Source organism: Oryctolagus cuniculus, chromosome 8 (assembly GCF_964237555.1).
Source record: "Oryctolagus cuniculus chromosome 8, mOryCun1.1, whole genome shotgun sequence".
NCBI lineage: Eukaryota > Metazoa > Chordata > Mammalia > Lagomorpha > Leporidae > Oryctolagus > Oryctolagus cuniculus.
Genome location: NC_091439.1, coordinates 118,035,205 through 118,052,372, shown reverse-complemented (window position 1 = coordinate 118,052,372; position 17,168 = coordinate 118,035,205). Strand labels below are relative to the sequence as shown.

At 59.4% G+C, this 17,168-nt stretch overlaps 1 protein-coding gene across 4 annotated transcripts in view; it reads left to right on the top strand.

The window, feature by feature from the left end:
• ARHGEF10 (Rho guanine nucleotide exchange factor 10) overlaps positions 1-17,168 on the top strand; it is a 117,705-nt gene that overhangs the window by 22,524 nt on the left and 78,013 nt on the right. For all 4 annotated transcript variants that reach the window (XM_070047238.1, XM_070047239.1, XM_070047237.1 and 1 more), the window contains exons 5-8: positions 2,782-2,845; positions 5,779-5,855; positions 7,319-7,375; positions 13,878-14,041. In XM_070047238.1, coding sequence (XP_069903339.1) covers positions 2,782-2,845; positions 5,779-5,855; positions 7,319-7,375; positions 13,878-14,041 — 362 coding nt within the window. The remainder of the gene's footprint in view (positions 1-2,781; positions 2,846-5,778; positions 5,856-7,318; positions 7,376-13,877; positions 14,042-17,168) is intronic.

Below are 17,168 nucleotides of genomic sequence, written 5' to 3'. Positions count from 1 at the left end.
AGGGTTATGCCAATGGGGGAGCAGCTGTGCACCTGGGCTGGATGGAAGGGGGTGGGGGGACGGGCGAGGACAACTGGCAGTGCTGGTTCCCACGCTGCGGTGCTGGGGTGAGGGGCCTCCCAGGGCCAGAGGTCAGGGGTTGCAGCCACAGAGGGCGCGGTGCGGGGGGTGGGGTGCAGAGGGACGGGGGAGCAGCAGCTGCATGGAGCTGTCAGGCCCGCGTGTCCCTGGCTCTGGGACGGGTGTTGGTGTTGCCTCCGCATCCCCTCCAGGGAGGGTGGAGGGCCCCCTGCCGCCCTGTGGCTGGGCTGACCTGGCCAGGTCTGCTGCTTCAGGCCTGCCCGGGGCCCTGTGAGTCAGCTGAGGCCGGGGGTGGGCTGCGAGATGCCTGCTGCAGGTCAGGTGCCGGGGGAGGGTGGGGGACAGGGCGGTCCCCTCCTGGTGGGTTCAGAGTCGACCCAGCTGAGACGCTGAGGCAGCATCGGTGTTCCCCGCTGAATCCCACCGCGTGCCGTCTTTCCCCGGAGGGGTCAGCTCCCGGGCCCCGGCCCCCATTCCGTGCGTTCTCCCGCGGGGATGAGCAGTGTCTGCGGGGAATTTGCCGGGATTCACGGCGCTGCTGGAGCTGCTGTCACCGAGGGAGGGGTGAGGCCCATGAGGGCACAGGGGCCGTGGAGAGTGTGTGGTTAAGGAAGTCGCACCCGTGTCAGTGCGGTTTGCTTGCGCTTTGAAATTATGTGACCGTTCTACGTAATGGAGCACCACTTACAGATATTTGCTTGGTGCGATTTTCAACCAATTTGCTGACCCCCACACTGCCCACCTAGAGCCGGCGCTGGAGCTGCCACCTGAGCCCTGCCGTCCGTGCCAGCATTGGGGAGAGCGTCCCTCAGTCACTTTCCCTGTCTCTGCAGGCCAGGCACTTGGGGAGCAGAGGGCCCCTGCACTCACGGTGCTGAGGTTATAGGGCGCGGCGCCCACTGCAGCCCTGCTCCCACGGGGGACTCGGGGCAGTGGTGCATGTGTGACAGGCCACAGGGCAGGCAGGTGCCAGGCTTGCCCTGTGACCACAGCCCCGCCAAGGGCCAGCTCAGGGTCCCAGGCACCCGACGTGGCTTTCCCCAGGGTGGCGCCAGGCCAGGCAGTAGCAGGCAGGAATCGCACCCAGAGCCCGAGCCTCAACCCTCGGCCCTGCACACCCCCAGATCTGAGAGCTGCCGAGCGCCGACGCGGCCCCGCACTGGCACTCCGTGCCTGACACAGGCACACGAGAGATACAGGGTGGCCTTGGGAATCCGTGCGTGTGGGGCAGTTTCCTGCCTGGACCCCGGTCCCACTCAAGAGGCCGCCCAACGTATTTGCCGATGTCCCAGCAAGTGAAGAACTCCGGACCCCAGCCCTGCTTACCCCGAGCACTGACGATGAGGGACGCTCAGCCTGCACGCTTCCCTGGCCCCAAGCCTGCCGGGGCGGGTGGTGGAGCGGTGGGGGGCACAGAGCCAGCTGTGTCGTGCCGGCTGCTGCTCTCCGCCTCCCCACCTCGGCCGCTGCTCTCCATCTCCCCCAACTCGGCACCCAGGCCCCACTTCCTGGGAAGAGGAGCTCAAGGAAGGAAAACCTTCCCTGGGTGGGGCTGTGAGAGCAGACAGGGCAGTGTGAGATCCACGCCAGAGCCACGGGGCGGACAGCTGGGCCCGGCCCCTCCACCTGCGTGGCACGTGAGCATCTCGGGGCTGTTTGTACCGTGGTGGGGAGAGCGAGTGTTGGAGCAAGTGGACCCGCTGTCTCCCTGGAGCTGCCCGTGACCTGCTGCGGGCCCTGGCGCAGGAATGGGCGGTGGTGGTCCTCGGGGTGCGGGTGGTGGGTGCCTGCCTTCCTGGTGGCCTGGCAGATCCCGCCACTCAGCGTGTGCCTCCCCTACAATTTGGCGTCCCCTAGTGGCCAGGAGAGCGTCCTCGGGGCTGAGGTGGCCCAGCTGCTGTGGCTGAGCTCTGTGCTACTGGGCTTTGGTCAGGAGCTATTGCTTAGCCGTCCAGTGAGCCTGTTGGGAAGGCTGTTGACGGGCAGCGTTGCCGGTGCAGCTCACGGACATGCAGGCTGGGCCGAGGGCCTCTCCTGTTGCCCACGTGGACTTTGTGCTGTGCTGACGGCAGGGACAGGGCCCTCGGGGGCAGGCGGCCATGCGCAGTATGCAGCTGTGGTCGCTGCGTCTCCTGTCCGCCAGCCGCCTGCATCTGCACGCGAGGGGTCCTCACTCCTGCACACGCCACGCGTCCCGCCCTCGCAGGTGGAACAGAGCTTGCACCTGGGCCTCTGCCGAGCCCCGGTGGTGCTGGAGAGCCAGGCACGGGCCTCCGGGACAGAGCCCAGGCAGACGTGCACTGAATGTGTGCGTGTGTGTGCCTGCTTGCTGTCATCTGCCACCAGCTTACCTGCTTCTCCCTGGAAAACCTTTTGAGTTTGCCAGTTAGGGGCGCCTTCAAATAAATCAAAGTCCCCGTGAAAACTGAAGACATGGGAGGGAGCATCGTGTTTCCTTTTCACTCCGGCTGGTTTATTCTGGTGCCAGTGTTTTGCTGCCGCCGTTTCAAAAGACCGAGGGATATCACATCGTATTCTCTGTTTTTGGGTACGTTTTATCTAGAAGCTAAGAATTTCCAACCTGTCTGTGGCCGTCTTCCTGCTGTTTAAGGCTGGCCGTGATTGATAAGAAAGGGAAACAGGAAGTCGTCGTCACAGCACTGGTCAGGCATAAAGCAGCGCTGTTTTCTGTCCCCACAGAAACACCGGGATTCCCTGAAGACCGCCCCTGTAACTCCCTGAGCTCCGAGGACCCTCCGAACAGGTACCTCACGGACTTCACGTCTGCACCGCTCCCGCCAGGCGCATCCGCTGCCCAGTGCCCATTCCCCAGCTCTCCCGGGGGGCCCTCCCCAGTGCACCGGCCTCCCTGGTCACCAGGCAGCCCCTTTGTGCAACATCAGAGAAAGCAGAGAGGGGAGGGGAGCTGCAGAGAGAGGGGAGAGAGAGAGAGGGAGGGAGAATGGGGGAGAGAGAGAGAGGGAGGGAGAGTGGGGGAGAGAGAGGGAGGGAGGGGGAACTGCAGAGAGAGAGAGAAGGAGAAGGAGAGGGAGAGGGAGGGGGAGAGAGAGGGAGGGAGAGTGGGAGAGAGAGAGAAGGAGAGGGAGAGGGAGGGGGAGAGAGAGGGAGGGAGGGGGAGCTGCAGAGAGAAGGAGAGGGAGGGGGAGAGAGAGGGAGGGAGGGAGAATGGGGGAGAGAGAGAGAGAAGGCGGGAGAGTGGGAGAGAGAGAGAGAAGGAGAGAGAGAAGGAGAGGGAGAGGGAGGGGGAGAGAGGAGCTGCAGAGAGAGAGAGAGAAGGAGAAGGAGGGGGAGAGAGAGGGAGGGAGGGGGAGCTGCAGAGAGAGAGAAGGAGAGGGAGGGGGAGAGAGGGAGGGAGGGGGGGCTGCAGAGAGGGGACCCCAGTCTTCCCTGAGGCATTGGGGTGGATCAGTCAGACCCTGGCGCTGAGCCCTTGCCCCTTTGCTGGCTTGTACGCTTACTTTGTTGCTTTGTTTATCTGGCCAGCCAGGGCTTGGAGAGACAAAGTATCTCTCCAGGAAGTAAGGGCAGAGAGAAAGATGGGTCATCCATCTTGCATCTGCTGTTCACTTCCTAAGTGGCCACGATGGCCAGTGCTGGAGCCTGCAGCGCCATCGGGGCCTCCCACGTGGGTGCAGGGGCTCCAGCGCTTGGACCGTCGGCGGCTGCGTTCCCAGGCCGCAGCAGGGAGCTGGGTCTGAAGCAGAGCAGCAGGACCTTGAACCAGGGCTTGACGGGGGATTCTGGCGTCACAGATGGAGGCTTAACCCGTGCGCCACAGCGCCCGCCCTCTGAGGCTGAATGTGATTACACCACGAGTGCGGCCAGCCTGGCCCCTCGTGGGACACACACTTCCAGACCAGCGCTTTGTCACCGGTGATCTCACGCTGATTGAGAGAAACATGCCCATCAAAGGGTGGATCCTGGGGCCAGCGCTGTGGCACAGCAGGTGGAGCTGCCGCCTGGGAAGCCAGCATCCCATTTGGGCGCCGGTTCCTGCCCCGGCTGCTCCTCTTCTGATCCAGCTCCCTGCTCATGGCCTGGGAAAGGCAGAGAGGATGGCTCAGGTGTCTCCATGTGGGAGGCCTGGGTGACGCTCCTGGCTCCTGGCTCCGGCCTGGCCCGGCCTGGCTGCGGTGGCCACCTGGGGAGTGAGCCAGCGGATGGAAGACCTCTCTCTCTCCCTCTCTCTCTCTCCTCCCTCTGTCCCCCCTCCCCATGTCTCTGTGTAATTCTGCCTTTCAGATAAGTAAATAAAAATCTGTTTTAAAGAATGAGTATTATAAGGAAGAAACTGTGGAATGCCGTGTGACGACAGCCTTGGGGTTTCTGCTGTTAGGAAGAAGTTTACACCTGCAGGGTGGTTAGATACCGGGCCCAGTTCCTCCTGGCCACGTTCTTTTGTGTCCAGATGTGATCCCACCATGGAGGCTGGCACATGCAGCCCTAGGCGACCCCGCTGAGGGTGGCCCTGGCTTCCATCCTGTCGCTCCCCCTCTTCGTGGAGGAACGACACTGAACCCTGCGCTGTTCTTTCGTCTGCTCGGCCCTCCCCGGGTTTGCTGCTGGTTCTTCCCGGGTTGGCTACTATCCCTTCCACCTCCGTGGAAGGGCAGTTCCCCCTGGCCACATTCCCCACTTCCGCAGGGGAGCGGCACACCGCCGGCCGGCTTTCTCGGGGGCTGCACGGGTGTTCCTTCAGCTAGATGTTCCCCTTAGATGTTCCCGGTGCATGCCGTCTCTCTCCTCCTTTATAGTCCTCCTCCGCCAATCCCAACTCGGCTGCCCACACGCCGAGTACGCTGCTCTCCTCCAATCAGGAGCAAGTCCTACAGTTTATTAGCTGAACTGGAGGCAGCTGTGCGGAAGCTGTTTACTTCTCTCCCAGCGCCATATTGTGGGAGAGCAGATGCATAGAACAAGTCTTAATTCCAGTAACTCAGTCTAGTCCGGATTGCTCCCCACACATCCACACAGCCCACAAGCCGCGTGCAGCCTGCCCTGGGCTCTACGTCCACCATGTCCACTGTTTCTCTGTCCTTGGTTTCTGCAAGGTCAGTGCAGTCTGAACATGTTCCTGGCAAATCCCAGGAGTAAGCGGTTTATAAGCCGCGTGATGAACTCTCGCGCCAGCCAGCCCTCGGCATGAGTGACCTGCTTGTCCCGTGCATCCGTGCCTCCCGAGGCACTGCACGAGTGGACACGTGGAATTTAAGGTTTAGGGAGTTCACTTTGGTGCGAGACTTGAAGTCTCTGCCTAGCTTTGTCCCTAGTATGCAATTCTGTGAATCTGTGAATGTGCACACATACAGTACACACATGTGCACACATATTCACACATGCACACATACCTACAAAGACACACATAAAGCTGGACACATGTAATCATGCATGTACTCACACATGCACACATACACATGTAGTTACCACACAGACATGCACACATACAAGTACACACGTACTCACAATACATACACAGACTGCACACATACAATACACACATGCACACACATGTTTACACACACGAATATGCACATGCACACACAAGTACACGCATGTACTCGCACACATGCACACACACACACACATGCACACACCACACACTCTGGGCGCAGTCAGCAGCCTAGTGACCCGGCAGAGTGTGTGCAGTCCTCTGATGCCACGTCTCTTTTCTCCAAGCGATGACCAGGTTAATAAGGAAGACAGTGCCCTGGCCCGCTGGGTGGCTGACCCGGCCAACACGGCGTGGATGGAGAGTGAGTACCGCCCCTCACGGTCTCGTCCTCGCTGGCGCGGGCTCACCTGAGCAGCACAGGGGCAGTGTGCACGCCGGGCTGCCCGGGCTCAGGGCGGGGGGGCTGGGGATACGTTCCCAGCCGCGAGCTGCCTGTGCGGAGACTTCCAGGGCTGCCAGGCCGCGCTCTGGGTGTGGGCGCCTTGCCGCATGCCGGCTTCCGTCCAGGACGCACCGGCCTCGGGGGCACAGCTGCTCACAGTGGGACCCCAGCGGGGAGTGGGGGTGCAGGCGGGGGTGCGCTGAGCTCCCTCCCTTGCTTCCACGCGTGATTTCACAGATTGCACTACTTTACCCAGAGCTGCGTGTCTGTTTTTTAATCTGTAAGGGTAAAGCCAAGGTGATTTCCTAACCGGGCCTCCTGCTGCCACTGGCGGCTGTGCCATTAGGTCGTACGCCTGGCCGGCGGGGCAGAACCCTCTGAGCGTTCTGCTCACGGGGTTATCTCCTGGAGGGTTGTGCTCGTGAATGACGGCTCTGCTGAGTGGGGCTCCCGGGGTACCTGTCCCAGGCTGACATCACGGTGTAGCCACTCAGCTCCAGGGTAACATCCGGCTGTGTGCTCCCTTACCCGGTGCTGGGACCCGTGACAGCCGCTGACAGGGGCTCTGCCTGGACGCAAGCCCTGGGAGCCGGCCCTGGGCAGTGCCCGGCTGGAGGGCGTCGCCGTGGCTGCGGCTCGACGAGCGTCCGTGCTGCCGGACCTGGATCACAGCCATGAGGAGGGCTTTCTGGGGGTGCCCCCCCGTCCATGCGTGTCCGTCTTGTCCCTTTCTCCCACTGCTTTGTCAGAAGCAGCTTCGCGGCTCCGTGCGGTGCCCTGTGGTTTGGACTCCTCGTGTGCATTGGAGGCTCGCAAGCGTTCTTTTAGACACGGATTTCCACGTGATACCTGAACAAATTCCAAGCTCGCGGCTGTGTGGCCATCTTGCAGCACATTCTAAATATTTTCCTGTGGACCAAAACCCGCACCCCAGCCCCCAGCTTCTGAGAAAGCGGTCGCGGTTCTGCAGTCCAGGGGAGGCCGGGCGCTGCGCGTGCTTGCCCACGTCTGGCCGTCAGCCCCCGCGGGCAGAGCGCTGTGGCGTCATCGCCTGTCAGGGTCTCCGTTGCCTGCAGCACCCGGCTCGCCCTGTGTTTCGGGATCTCTGTCCCAGCTTTGCGCTTAAGCTCATCGGCTGGAAGGTGCTCCGAGCCGCTAGAGCTGTCACTGAGCGCGGAGTCGTGGAAGCCGTGGGCTCCCGGCAGGTGCTGGTGTGCTGCCCTCACCCACGCCACGCAGACACTCTGCCAGGCAGTGGGGTTCGTGCTCAGGGAAGCCTGGGGGAGGGCTACAGCGTCAGAGCACACGACGGCCCTGTCGGATTTGAGCTGCTCTCGGTTGGCTTAGGGAAGCTTTCAAAATGTCCCTTCCTTTTATTCCAGATCCGGAAGAAGCAATTTACGACGATGTTCCAAGGGAAAACTCGGACTCTGAGCCAGGTTGGATCTCTGGGTTGGGTTCTGGGAGACTGAGCTTGGCGGCGCGGCCCCACCTTTCACCTGTGGCCTTGCAGCTCAGTGGTGGCGTGTGGTAGGATGTGTATGTGTGTGTGAGTGTGTGTGAGTGCGCACGTGTGTGCCACAACACTGGGAGTGAGGCAGTTAATTACCCTGAGCAAGCAGTAAGAGTTAACGACTGACTAACGTTGGATGCAAATAAAAACTGGAGATCAGAACAAGACAGTAGCACGACTGGCTTAGAGACATGGATCCTTGAACCGAATGTTCGAGGAAGTGGATTCCAGAACTTGGAGAATATTTCCAAGAATGAACTGTGAGTGTGACTCAAAGAAAATATAAGCAGATGGAGAGCGACTGGTTCAGTCTCACTCCCAGATAACAGCCCGGCAACAGCAATAAGAGATTGAGCAAAACATTTAGAAGTCAGAAATCACACTGCTCTCTAGCTCAGGGTCCAAAAGATCACTGAATGGATCAGTAAATAGTTTGACCTGAATAATGAAGTGTTATCCAAATACTTGCTGGGGGAGTTCCCAGTGATCAGAGCTGACAGGCACAAAGGTGTGTGTGAGGAAGAAGAGACGGACACACAGTGCCCAGCAGTGACAACACCTGTGCACCTGTGTACTACAGAGGACACACAGTGCTCAAGGTGACAACACCTGTGCACCTGTGTACTACAGAGGGGGACACACAGAGCCCAGCAGTGAGGACACCTGTGCACCTGTGTACTACAGAGGGGGACACACAGTGCCCAGCAGTGAGGACACCTGTGCACCTGTGTACTACAGAGGGGGACACACAGTGCCCAGCAGTGACGACACCTGTGCACCTGTGTACTACAGAGGACACACAGTGCCCAGCAGTGACGACACCTGTGCACCTGTGTACTACAGGACACACAGCGCCCAGCAGTGACAACACCTGTGCACCTGTGTACTACAGAACACACAGTGCACAGCAGTGAGGACACCTGTGTACTACAGAGGACACACAGTGCACAGCAGTGACGACACCTGTGTACAACAGAGGGGGACACACAGTGCCCAGCAGTGAGGACACCTGTGCACCTGTGTACTACAGAGGGGGACACATAGCACCCAGCAGTGACAACACCTGTGCACCTGTGTACCACAGAACACACAGTGCACAGCAGTGACGACACCTGTGTACAACAGAGGGAGACACACAGTGCACAGCAGTGATGACACCTGTGTACTACAGAGGGGGACACATAGCACCCAGCAGTGAGGACACCTGTGCACCTGCGTACCACAGAACACACAGTGCCCAAGGTGACGACACCTGTGCACCTGTGTACTACAGAGGGGGACACACAGAGCCCAGCAGTGAGGACACCTGTGCACCTGTGTACTACAGAGGGGGACACACAGTGCCCAGCAGTGAGGACACCTGTGCACCTGTGTACTACAGAGGGGGACACACAGTGCCCAGCAGTGACGACACCTGTGCACCTGTGTACTACAGAGGACACACAGTGCACAGCAGTGACGACACCTGTGTACAACAGAGGGGGACACACAGTGCCCAGCAGTGACGACACCTGTGCACCTGTGTACTACAGAGGACACACAGTGCACAGCAGTGACGACACCTGTGTACCTGTGTACTACAGAGGGGGACACACAGCACCCAGCAGTGACGACACCTGTGTACCTGTGTACTACAGAGGACACACAGTGCCCGGCAGTGAGGACACCTGTGCACCTGTGTACTACAGAGGGGGACACACAGTGCCCAGCAGTGACGACACCTGTGCACCTGTGTACTACAGAACACACAGTGCCCAGCAGTGAGGACACCTGTGTACTACAGAGGGGGACACACAGTGCCCAGCAGTGACGACACCTGTGCACCTGTGTACTACAGAGGACACACAGTGCACAGCAGTGACGACACCTGTGTACAACAGAGGGGGACACACAGTGCCCAGCAGTGACGACACCTGTGCACCTGCGTACTACAGAGGACACACAGTGCCCAGCAGTGACGACACCTGTGTACCTGTGTACAACAGAGGGGGACACACAGTGCCCAGCAGTGACGACACCTGTGCACCTGTGTACTACAGAGGGGGACACACAGCACCCAGCAGTGACGACACCTGTGTACCTGTGTACTACAGAGGACACACAGTGCCCGGCAGTGAGGACACCTGTGCACCTGTGTACTACAGAGGACACACAGTGCCCAGCAGTGACGACACCTGTGTACCTGTGTACTACAGAGGGGGACACACAGCACCCAGCAGTGACGACACCTGTGTACCTGTGTACTACAGAGGACACACAGTGCCCGGCAGTGAGGACACCTGTGCACCTGTGTACTACAGAGGGGGACACACAGTGCCCAGCAGTGACGACACCTGTGCACCTGTGTACTACAGAACACACAGTGCCCAGCAGTGAGGACACCTGTGTACTACAGAGGGGGACACACAGTGCCCAAGGTGACGACACCTCTGCACCTGTGTACAACAGAGGGGGGACACACAGTGCCCAGCAGTGAGGACACCTGTGCACCTGTGTACTACAGAGGGGGACACACAGAGCCCAGCTGTGACGACACCTGTGCACCTGTGTACTACAGAGGGGGACACACAGTGCCCAGCAGTGACGACACCTGTGCACCTGTGTACTACAGAGGGGGACACACAGTGCCCAGCAGTGAGGACACCTGTGTACAACAGAGGGGGACACACAGCGCCCATCAGTGACGACACCTGTGTACCTGTGTACAACAGAGAAGCAACTGCACAGTCTTCAGCAGTGACAGCCGAGGGACCAGGTCAAGCAGACGAGTCTGACTTGATCACACAGACAGTCCTCCACTGTGGTGCCGCCGTTGGCCCGGGGCCCCGTGGTACCTTCTCCAGTAGCCTCCCCTCCCCCACCAAATGCAGGGAGAGAAGAGCGCGGTGCCGATGTGCAGCTCTGGTGGGAGAGGAAGAGGAGGGACGCTGGTGGCCGTCCAGCTGGAGTGGTCTTCGTGGTGAATTTACAGGGTGGACTGTTAGACCGTGGTTAACAGTCAGCGATCTGCGTTAATGCGTGTGTGTGTGTGTGTGTCTGTGTGTGTGTCTGTGTGTGTTTGTATGTGGTCAGAGACAGTGACAACCACAAAGCAAGATGAGAAGGAATCGAGGCACCTGAGCGTATCACCTTAGACCAGCCTAGGCCGGGGGTGCGTGGCTCACTGCAGCACAGACCTGTGCCAGTCTCAGCGAGGGGCAGGTCCTAAGCTGTGTCCCTGCAGCACTGTGTTGCTGCCTTTAGTTCAGCGAGCACTGAACAAGTAGCATAATACGTTAATAGCTCAGAAGTGATGTTCAAACATGCCTGCCTTGTGCTGTGGTATATTGTGACTGTTACACACACACACACACACACACACACACACGTGTTTCCTTTTTGCTTATTTTGCAGAAGTAGGGTGAGAGAGGGCCAGTGCGAGACCCCATCTGCTCGTTGGCTCCCCCAGTGCCTGCAGCAGACAGGGATGGGCCAGACAGAAGCTGAGAGCTGATAACTCAGTCCAGGTCTCCCGTGTGGGTGACGGGGACCCAGCTGCTTGGGCCTGCACCTGCTGCCTCCCAGGAAAGCTGGAATTGGGAGCTGCAGCTGGCCTTGGATCCTAGGCACTGATACTGGGTGCAGGAGCCTTAACTGGTGCCTTTGCCACTCAATCCCATGGCTGCCCCAGCAAACATAGCTTTAAAGGAATTGGGTGCACTGTACCTCTGAGACTCCGTCTAAGAAACTGTGGAATTTGCTCCTCATACCAGTTGACATGCCTGATGGACGTGGGGCTGCAGGTGTTTGTGGGACGCCCAGGTCCACGTTGCTCTTGCTCCGTGCTCACCCAGGGTTAGGTTCTCAGAGATGAGGAGGGCCTTGAGGAACGTCAGAGAGGCACAGAACGTTGCTGCCCTCTGTTTCTATTGTGGTGAAGTTCACGTGGCATAAACCTGGCCCTTGGCGCTGAGCCCTCCCTCCCCATGCCGGCAGTGGGGTCCCCCCGGTTGCACCGTGGCTGAGCGTGGACAGCGGGGCTGGTCAGGAGAGACACAGCTGCTGAGTTTCTGCGTAAAAGCTCTGGGGAGCGTTGAAAGTGAGCTGGTGGGATTTGTGTGCCCAAAGAACTACCCTGAATTCGGTGGAGACGTATTACAAGGCTCGGGCAACTTGAAACGTGTAGGGATTTTTAAAGTGGGAAGTTCATTCTGACTTCTGGCCAGTGAAAGTTTTTTTTTTTTTTTTTTAAAGATTTATCCATTCATTTGAAAGTCAGAGTTAAACACAGAGAGAGGAGAGGCAGAGAAAGAGGTCTTCCATCTGATGGTTCACTCCCCAATTGGCTGCAATGGCTGGAGCTGCGCGGATCTGAAGCCAGGAGCCAGGAGCCTCCTCTGGGTCTCCCATGTGCGTGCAGGGGACCAAGGACCCGGGCCATCCTCCTCTGCCATCCCAGGCCATAGCATAGAGCTGGACCGGAAGAGGAGCAGCTGGGACTAGAACCGGCGCCCATGTGGGATGCCTGCACTTCAGGCCAGGGCTTTGACCCGCTGCGCCACAGCGCCAGCCCCAGTGAAAGCCTTTGAGTGTCATTGTTGGGCCAAGCTTGCTCTTGGTCTTAAAGAAGAGCTTCCCCAGGGCTTTCTTACGTAGGATTTGAAGGCTGAATTCCATTCGAGTGGGCAGCTGGACATGCATATGGAATCAGTTTCATATTTTTACATCTTGGGAATTCCAATTTTTGTGTAATGCAAAATGTATGGCCAGTACCAAGTATATGGAAAGTAGAATTGTAGAAATTATTCTTTTTTTTTTTAAAAAAAAATAGATGTATTTATCCAAAAGACAGAGAGAAAGGGAACTTCCATCTGTTGATTCACTCCCCAAGTTTTTGTGACTGGGCCAGGCTGACCCAGGAGCCAGGAACTCTTCCAGGTCTCCCAGGTGGCTGCGGGGGCCCAAGCACTTGGGCCATCTTCTGCTGCTTTCCCAGGCCACAGCAGAGAGCTGCATGGGCAGTGGAGCAGCTGGGGCTCACACGGTGCTCACATGGGATCTGGCATTGCAGGCGGCAACATAACCCGCTGTGCCACAACGCCAGCCCACAAGTCATTCTTAAGCCATGTATACCTTGGAGCACCATGAAGCGTGTGTGCCGTGGTTCCTGAGCAGTGGCGGTGATCTGGGGGTGATAACTGCCGTCTTCACTTTCTGTAGTCCTGGTGCTGTGCAGTTGGCGCTGGGAGTGGGGAGCCGGGGTGGACTTGTCCCACCGCTAATTTCCCTGTTAGTGTGTGTCTCATGGTGCTCTCCTGGCATCTGCACTGGGGTCTCAGTCCTCACCCAGGACCGGGGAGCAGGGGGTCCTGAGGCAGCACCACGTGGTTCAGTGGATGTTTGCAGAATACGGGATATGAAATAGAAGATGTGCAGCCCGCCCTGGGGGTTGATATCAGGATCTTTTGTACCGTGTTTGGTGGCATGAGCATGACGTGGTCTTCAGTAATTCTGAAGTGACTCATGGGAGGAAGCCACTTAAATACGTTAGCAGGGTATTTGTAAGTTTTATTATAACATTTTTAGCACAAAAGCAAAAAATTTTAACTATTTGAAGTAAGTTTCACTTATGTTAGTATTTGAATATCTCTTCTGTCATCTATCCATCACCTGTCCATCCATCCTTCCACCTGTCTGTCCATTGCACCCATCTGTTCATCCATCAACCCATCCATCTTCTCTCCATCCATGCATCCATCCATCATCATCTGTCCATCCATCCATCATCATCTGTCCATCCGTCTATCATCTCTCCATCCAGCCATCATCTGTCCATGCATCCATCTTCTATCCACCCATCCATGCATCCATCTTCTGTCCATCCATCCAGCCATCCATCGTCTGTCCATCCATCCAGCCATCATATGTCCATGCATCTATCCATCATCTGTCCATCCATCCATCCTCCCTCAGTCCATCTATCCATCCATCATCTATTCATCCACCCATTACTTAGCTTTCCATTGATCCATCATATCTCTGTACATCTATCCATCTGCCATTATTTGGCCCTCATCTACTTACGTCTGTTTATCCACCTAGTCTTCCCTCATGTCTGTCCATCGATCCTTCTGTCATCTCTCAGTTATCTCTCAGTTTCTCAAATATTTCGTATTCTGTGTGTTCATGTATAGATTTCCTTCAAGCAAAGTCCACATCACCACAGCTGTTTGGTGTCGGTGTGATTGGTTCTTATCCCTGGTGGTCAGAATGTTCATGGGCTGGGTACTCGTCAGAACCCCGAGACCTTCCTCAGACCGCAGCCTCACTGTCTGCACCTCAGGGGTTCCAGGGGACCTTGCCGGGGCTGTGCCCAGGAGTCTGCGTTGCGCGTGCCCAGCTCTGTGACAGGGTCGAGTGACTGCACTTGAATGTGATTGCGTTTCCAGATGAGATGATTTACGATGACGTGGAGAACGGAGATGAAGGTGGGAACAGCTCTCTGGAGTACGGGTGGAGCTCAAGTGAATTTGAAAGTTACGAAGAGCAGAGCGACTCGGAGTGCAAGCATGGGCTCCCGCGGCCCTTCCTGCGCAGCAACCACAAAAAGCAGGTGCGTGTGCAGTCCGTGTGCGGGGACGGGGTGTTGTCACGTGTGCAGTCCGTGTGCGGGGACGGGGTGTTGTCACGTGTGCAGTCCGTGTGCGGGGACGGGGTGTTCTCACGTGTGCAGTCCGTGTGCGGGGACGGGGTGTTGTCACGTGTGCAGTCTGTGTGCGGGGACGGGGTGTTGTCACGTGTGCAGTCTGTGCGGGGACGGGGTGTTGTCACGTGTGCAGTCTGTGTGCGGGGACGGGGTGTTGTCACGTGTGCAGTCCGTGTGTGGGGACGCGGTGTTCTCACGTGTGCAGTCTGTGTGCGGGGACGGGGTGTTGTCACGTGTGCAGTCCGTGTGTGGGGACGGGGTGTTGTCACGTGTGCAGTCTGTGTGCGGGGACGGGGTGTTGTCACGTGTGCAGTCCGTGTGCGGGGACGCGGTGTTCTCACGTGTGCAGTCTGTGTGCGGGGACGGGGTGTTGTCACGTGTGCAGTCCGTGTGCGGGGATGCGGTGTTCTCACGTGTGCAGTCTGTGTGCGGGGACGGGGTGTTGTCACGTGTGCAGTCCGTGTGTGGGGACGGGGTGTTGTCACGTGTGCAGTCTGTGTGCGGGGACGGGGTGTTGTCACGTGTGCAGTCCGTGTGCGGGGACGCGGTGTTGTCACGTGTGCAGTCCGTGTGCGGGGACGGGGTGTTGTCACGTGTGCAGTCCGTGTGTGGGGACGGGGTGTTGTCACGTGTGCAGTCCGTGTGCGGGGACGGGGTGTTGTCACGTGTGCAGTCTGTGTGCGGGGACGGGGTGTTGTCACGTGTGCAGTCTGTGCGGGGACGGGGTGTTGTCACGTGTGCAGTCTGTGTGCGGGGACGGGGTGTTGTCACGTGTGCAGTCCGTGTGCGGGGACGCGGTGTTCTCACGTGTGCAGTCTGTGTGCGGGGACGGGGTGTTGTCACGTGTGCAGTCCGTGTGCGGGGACGCGGTGTTCTCACGTGTGCAGTCTGTGTGCGGGGACGGGGTGTTGTCACGTGTGCAGTCCGTGTGTGGGGACGGGGTGTTGTCACGTGTGCAGTCCGTGTGCGGGGACGGGGTGTTGTCACGTGTGCAGTCTGTGTGCGGGGACGGGGTGTTGTCACGTGTGCAGTCCGTGTGCGGGGACGCGGTGTTCTCACGTGTGCAGTCTGTGTGCGGGGACGGGGTGTTGTCACGTGTGCAGTCCGTGTGCGGGGACGCGGTGTTCTCACGTGTGCAGTCTGTGTGCGGGGACGGGGTGTTGTCACGTGTGCAGTCCGTGTGTGGGGACGGGGTGTTGTCACGTGTGCAGTCCGTGTGCGGGGACGGGGTGTTGTCACGTGTGCAGTCTGTGTGCGGGGACGGGGTGTTGTCACGTGTGCAGTCCGTGTGCGGGGACGCGGTGTTCTCACGTGTGCAGTCCGTGTGCGGGGACGGGGTGTTGTCACGTGTGCAGTCCGTGTGCGGGGACGGGGTGTTGTCACGTGTGCAGTCCGTGTGCGGGGACGGGGTGTTGTCACGTGTGCAGTCCGTGTGCGGGGACGGGGTGTTGTCACGTGTGCAGTCCGTGTGCGGGGACGGGGTGTTGTCACGTGTGCAGTCCGTGTGTGGGGACGGGGTGTTGTCACGTGTGCAGTCTGTGCGGGGACGGGGTGTTGTCACGTGTGCAGTCTGTGTGCGGGGACGGGGTGTTGTCACGTGTGCAGTCCGTGTGCGGGGACGCGGTGTTCTCACGTGTGCAGTCCGTGTGCGGGGACGGGGTGTTGTCACGCGTGCAGTCCGTGTGCGGGGACGGGGTGTTGTCACGCGTGCAGTCCGTGTGCGGGGACGGGGTGTTGTCACGCGTGCAGTCCGTGTGCGGGGACGGGGTGTTGTCACGCGTGCAGTCCGTGTGCGGGGACGGGGTGTTGTCACGTGTGCAGTCCGTGTGCGGGGACGGGGTGTTGTCACGTGTGCAGTCCGTGTGCGGGGACGGGGTGTTGTCACGTGTGCAGTCCGTGTGCGGGGACGGGGTGTTGTCACGTGTGCAGTCCGCGTGCGGGGACGGGGTGTTGTCACGTGTGCAGTCCGTGTGCGGGGACGGGGTGTTCTCACGTGTGCAGTCCGCGTGCGGGGACGCGGTGTTGTCACGTGTGCAGTCCGCGTGCGGGGACGGGGTGTTGTCACGTGTGCAGTCCGCGTGCGGGGACGGGGTGTTGTCACGTGTGCAGTCCGCGTGCGGGGACGGGGTGTTGTCACGTGTGCAGTCCGCGTGCGGGGACGGGGTGTTGTCACGTGTGCAGTCCGCGTGCGGGGACGGGGTGTTCTCACGTGTGCAGTCCGCGTGCGGGGACGGGGTGTTCTCACGTGTGCAGTCCGCGTGCGGGGACGGGGTGTTCTCACGTGTGCAGTCCGTGTGTGGGGACGGGGTGATCTCACGTGTGCGGTGGGAGAGCAGGAACAGTATTCTCACACGTTGAGATCCTGAAGCCTCCTGTGCAGTTTGAGACTCCCTGTGGCCGTGGCTCCCAGTGAGGGCCGTGGCACAGTGAGGGCCGTGGCTCCCAGTGAGGGCTGTGGCTCCCAGTGAGGGCCGTGGCACAGGGCCGTGGCATAGTGAGGGCCGTGTCTCCCAGTGAGGGCCGTGGCACAGTGAGGACCGTGGCCCCCAATGAGGGCCGTGGCACAGTGAGGGCCGTGGCTCCCAGTGAGGGCCGTGGCCCAGTGAGGGCCGTGGCACCCAGTGAGGGCCGTGTCTCCCAGTGAGGGCTGTGGCACAGTGAGGGCCGTGGCACAGTGAGGGCTGTGGCGCCCGAGGAGGTGCTAGAGTGGATGCAGCTGGGTCAGGCTCAGTGCACACAGACTTACGACGGTGCAGGCTCCGACCTCAGCAGTGAGCAGGCGGGGCTCCTTCCATGCTGGCTGAGTCAGGTTTCCTTTCACGGTTGTGGGCAGACGGACTGGGCCAGGCCTGGCTGGTGGCCATCTGCCCTCCTGGCGCTGAGTGGACCTGAGTCCCCGCTGCAAGCCAGGCGCCTGGTGGGGGCTCCAAGCCGTGTGCTGCTGGGAGAAGTGCGGGAGGTAGCAGGAGGGGAAAAGCAGGAGGGAGCACCTGCCCTTCTGCGTCCACACTGCCAGACAGCCCGGCAGGGGTGT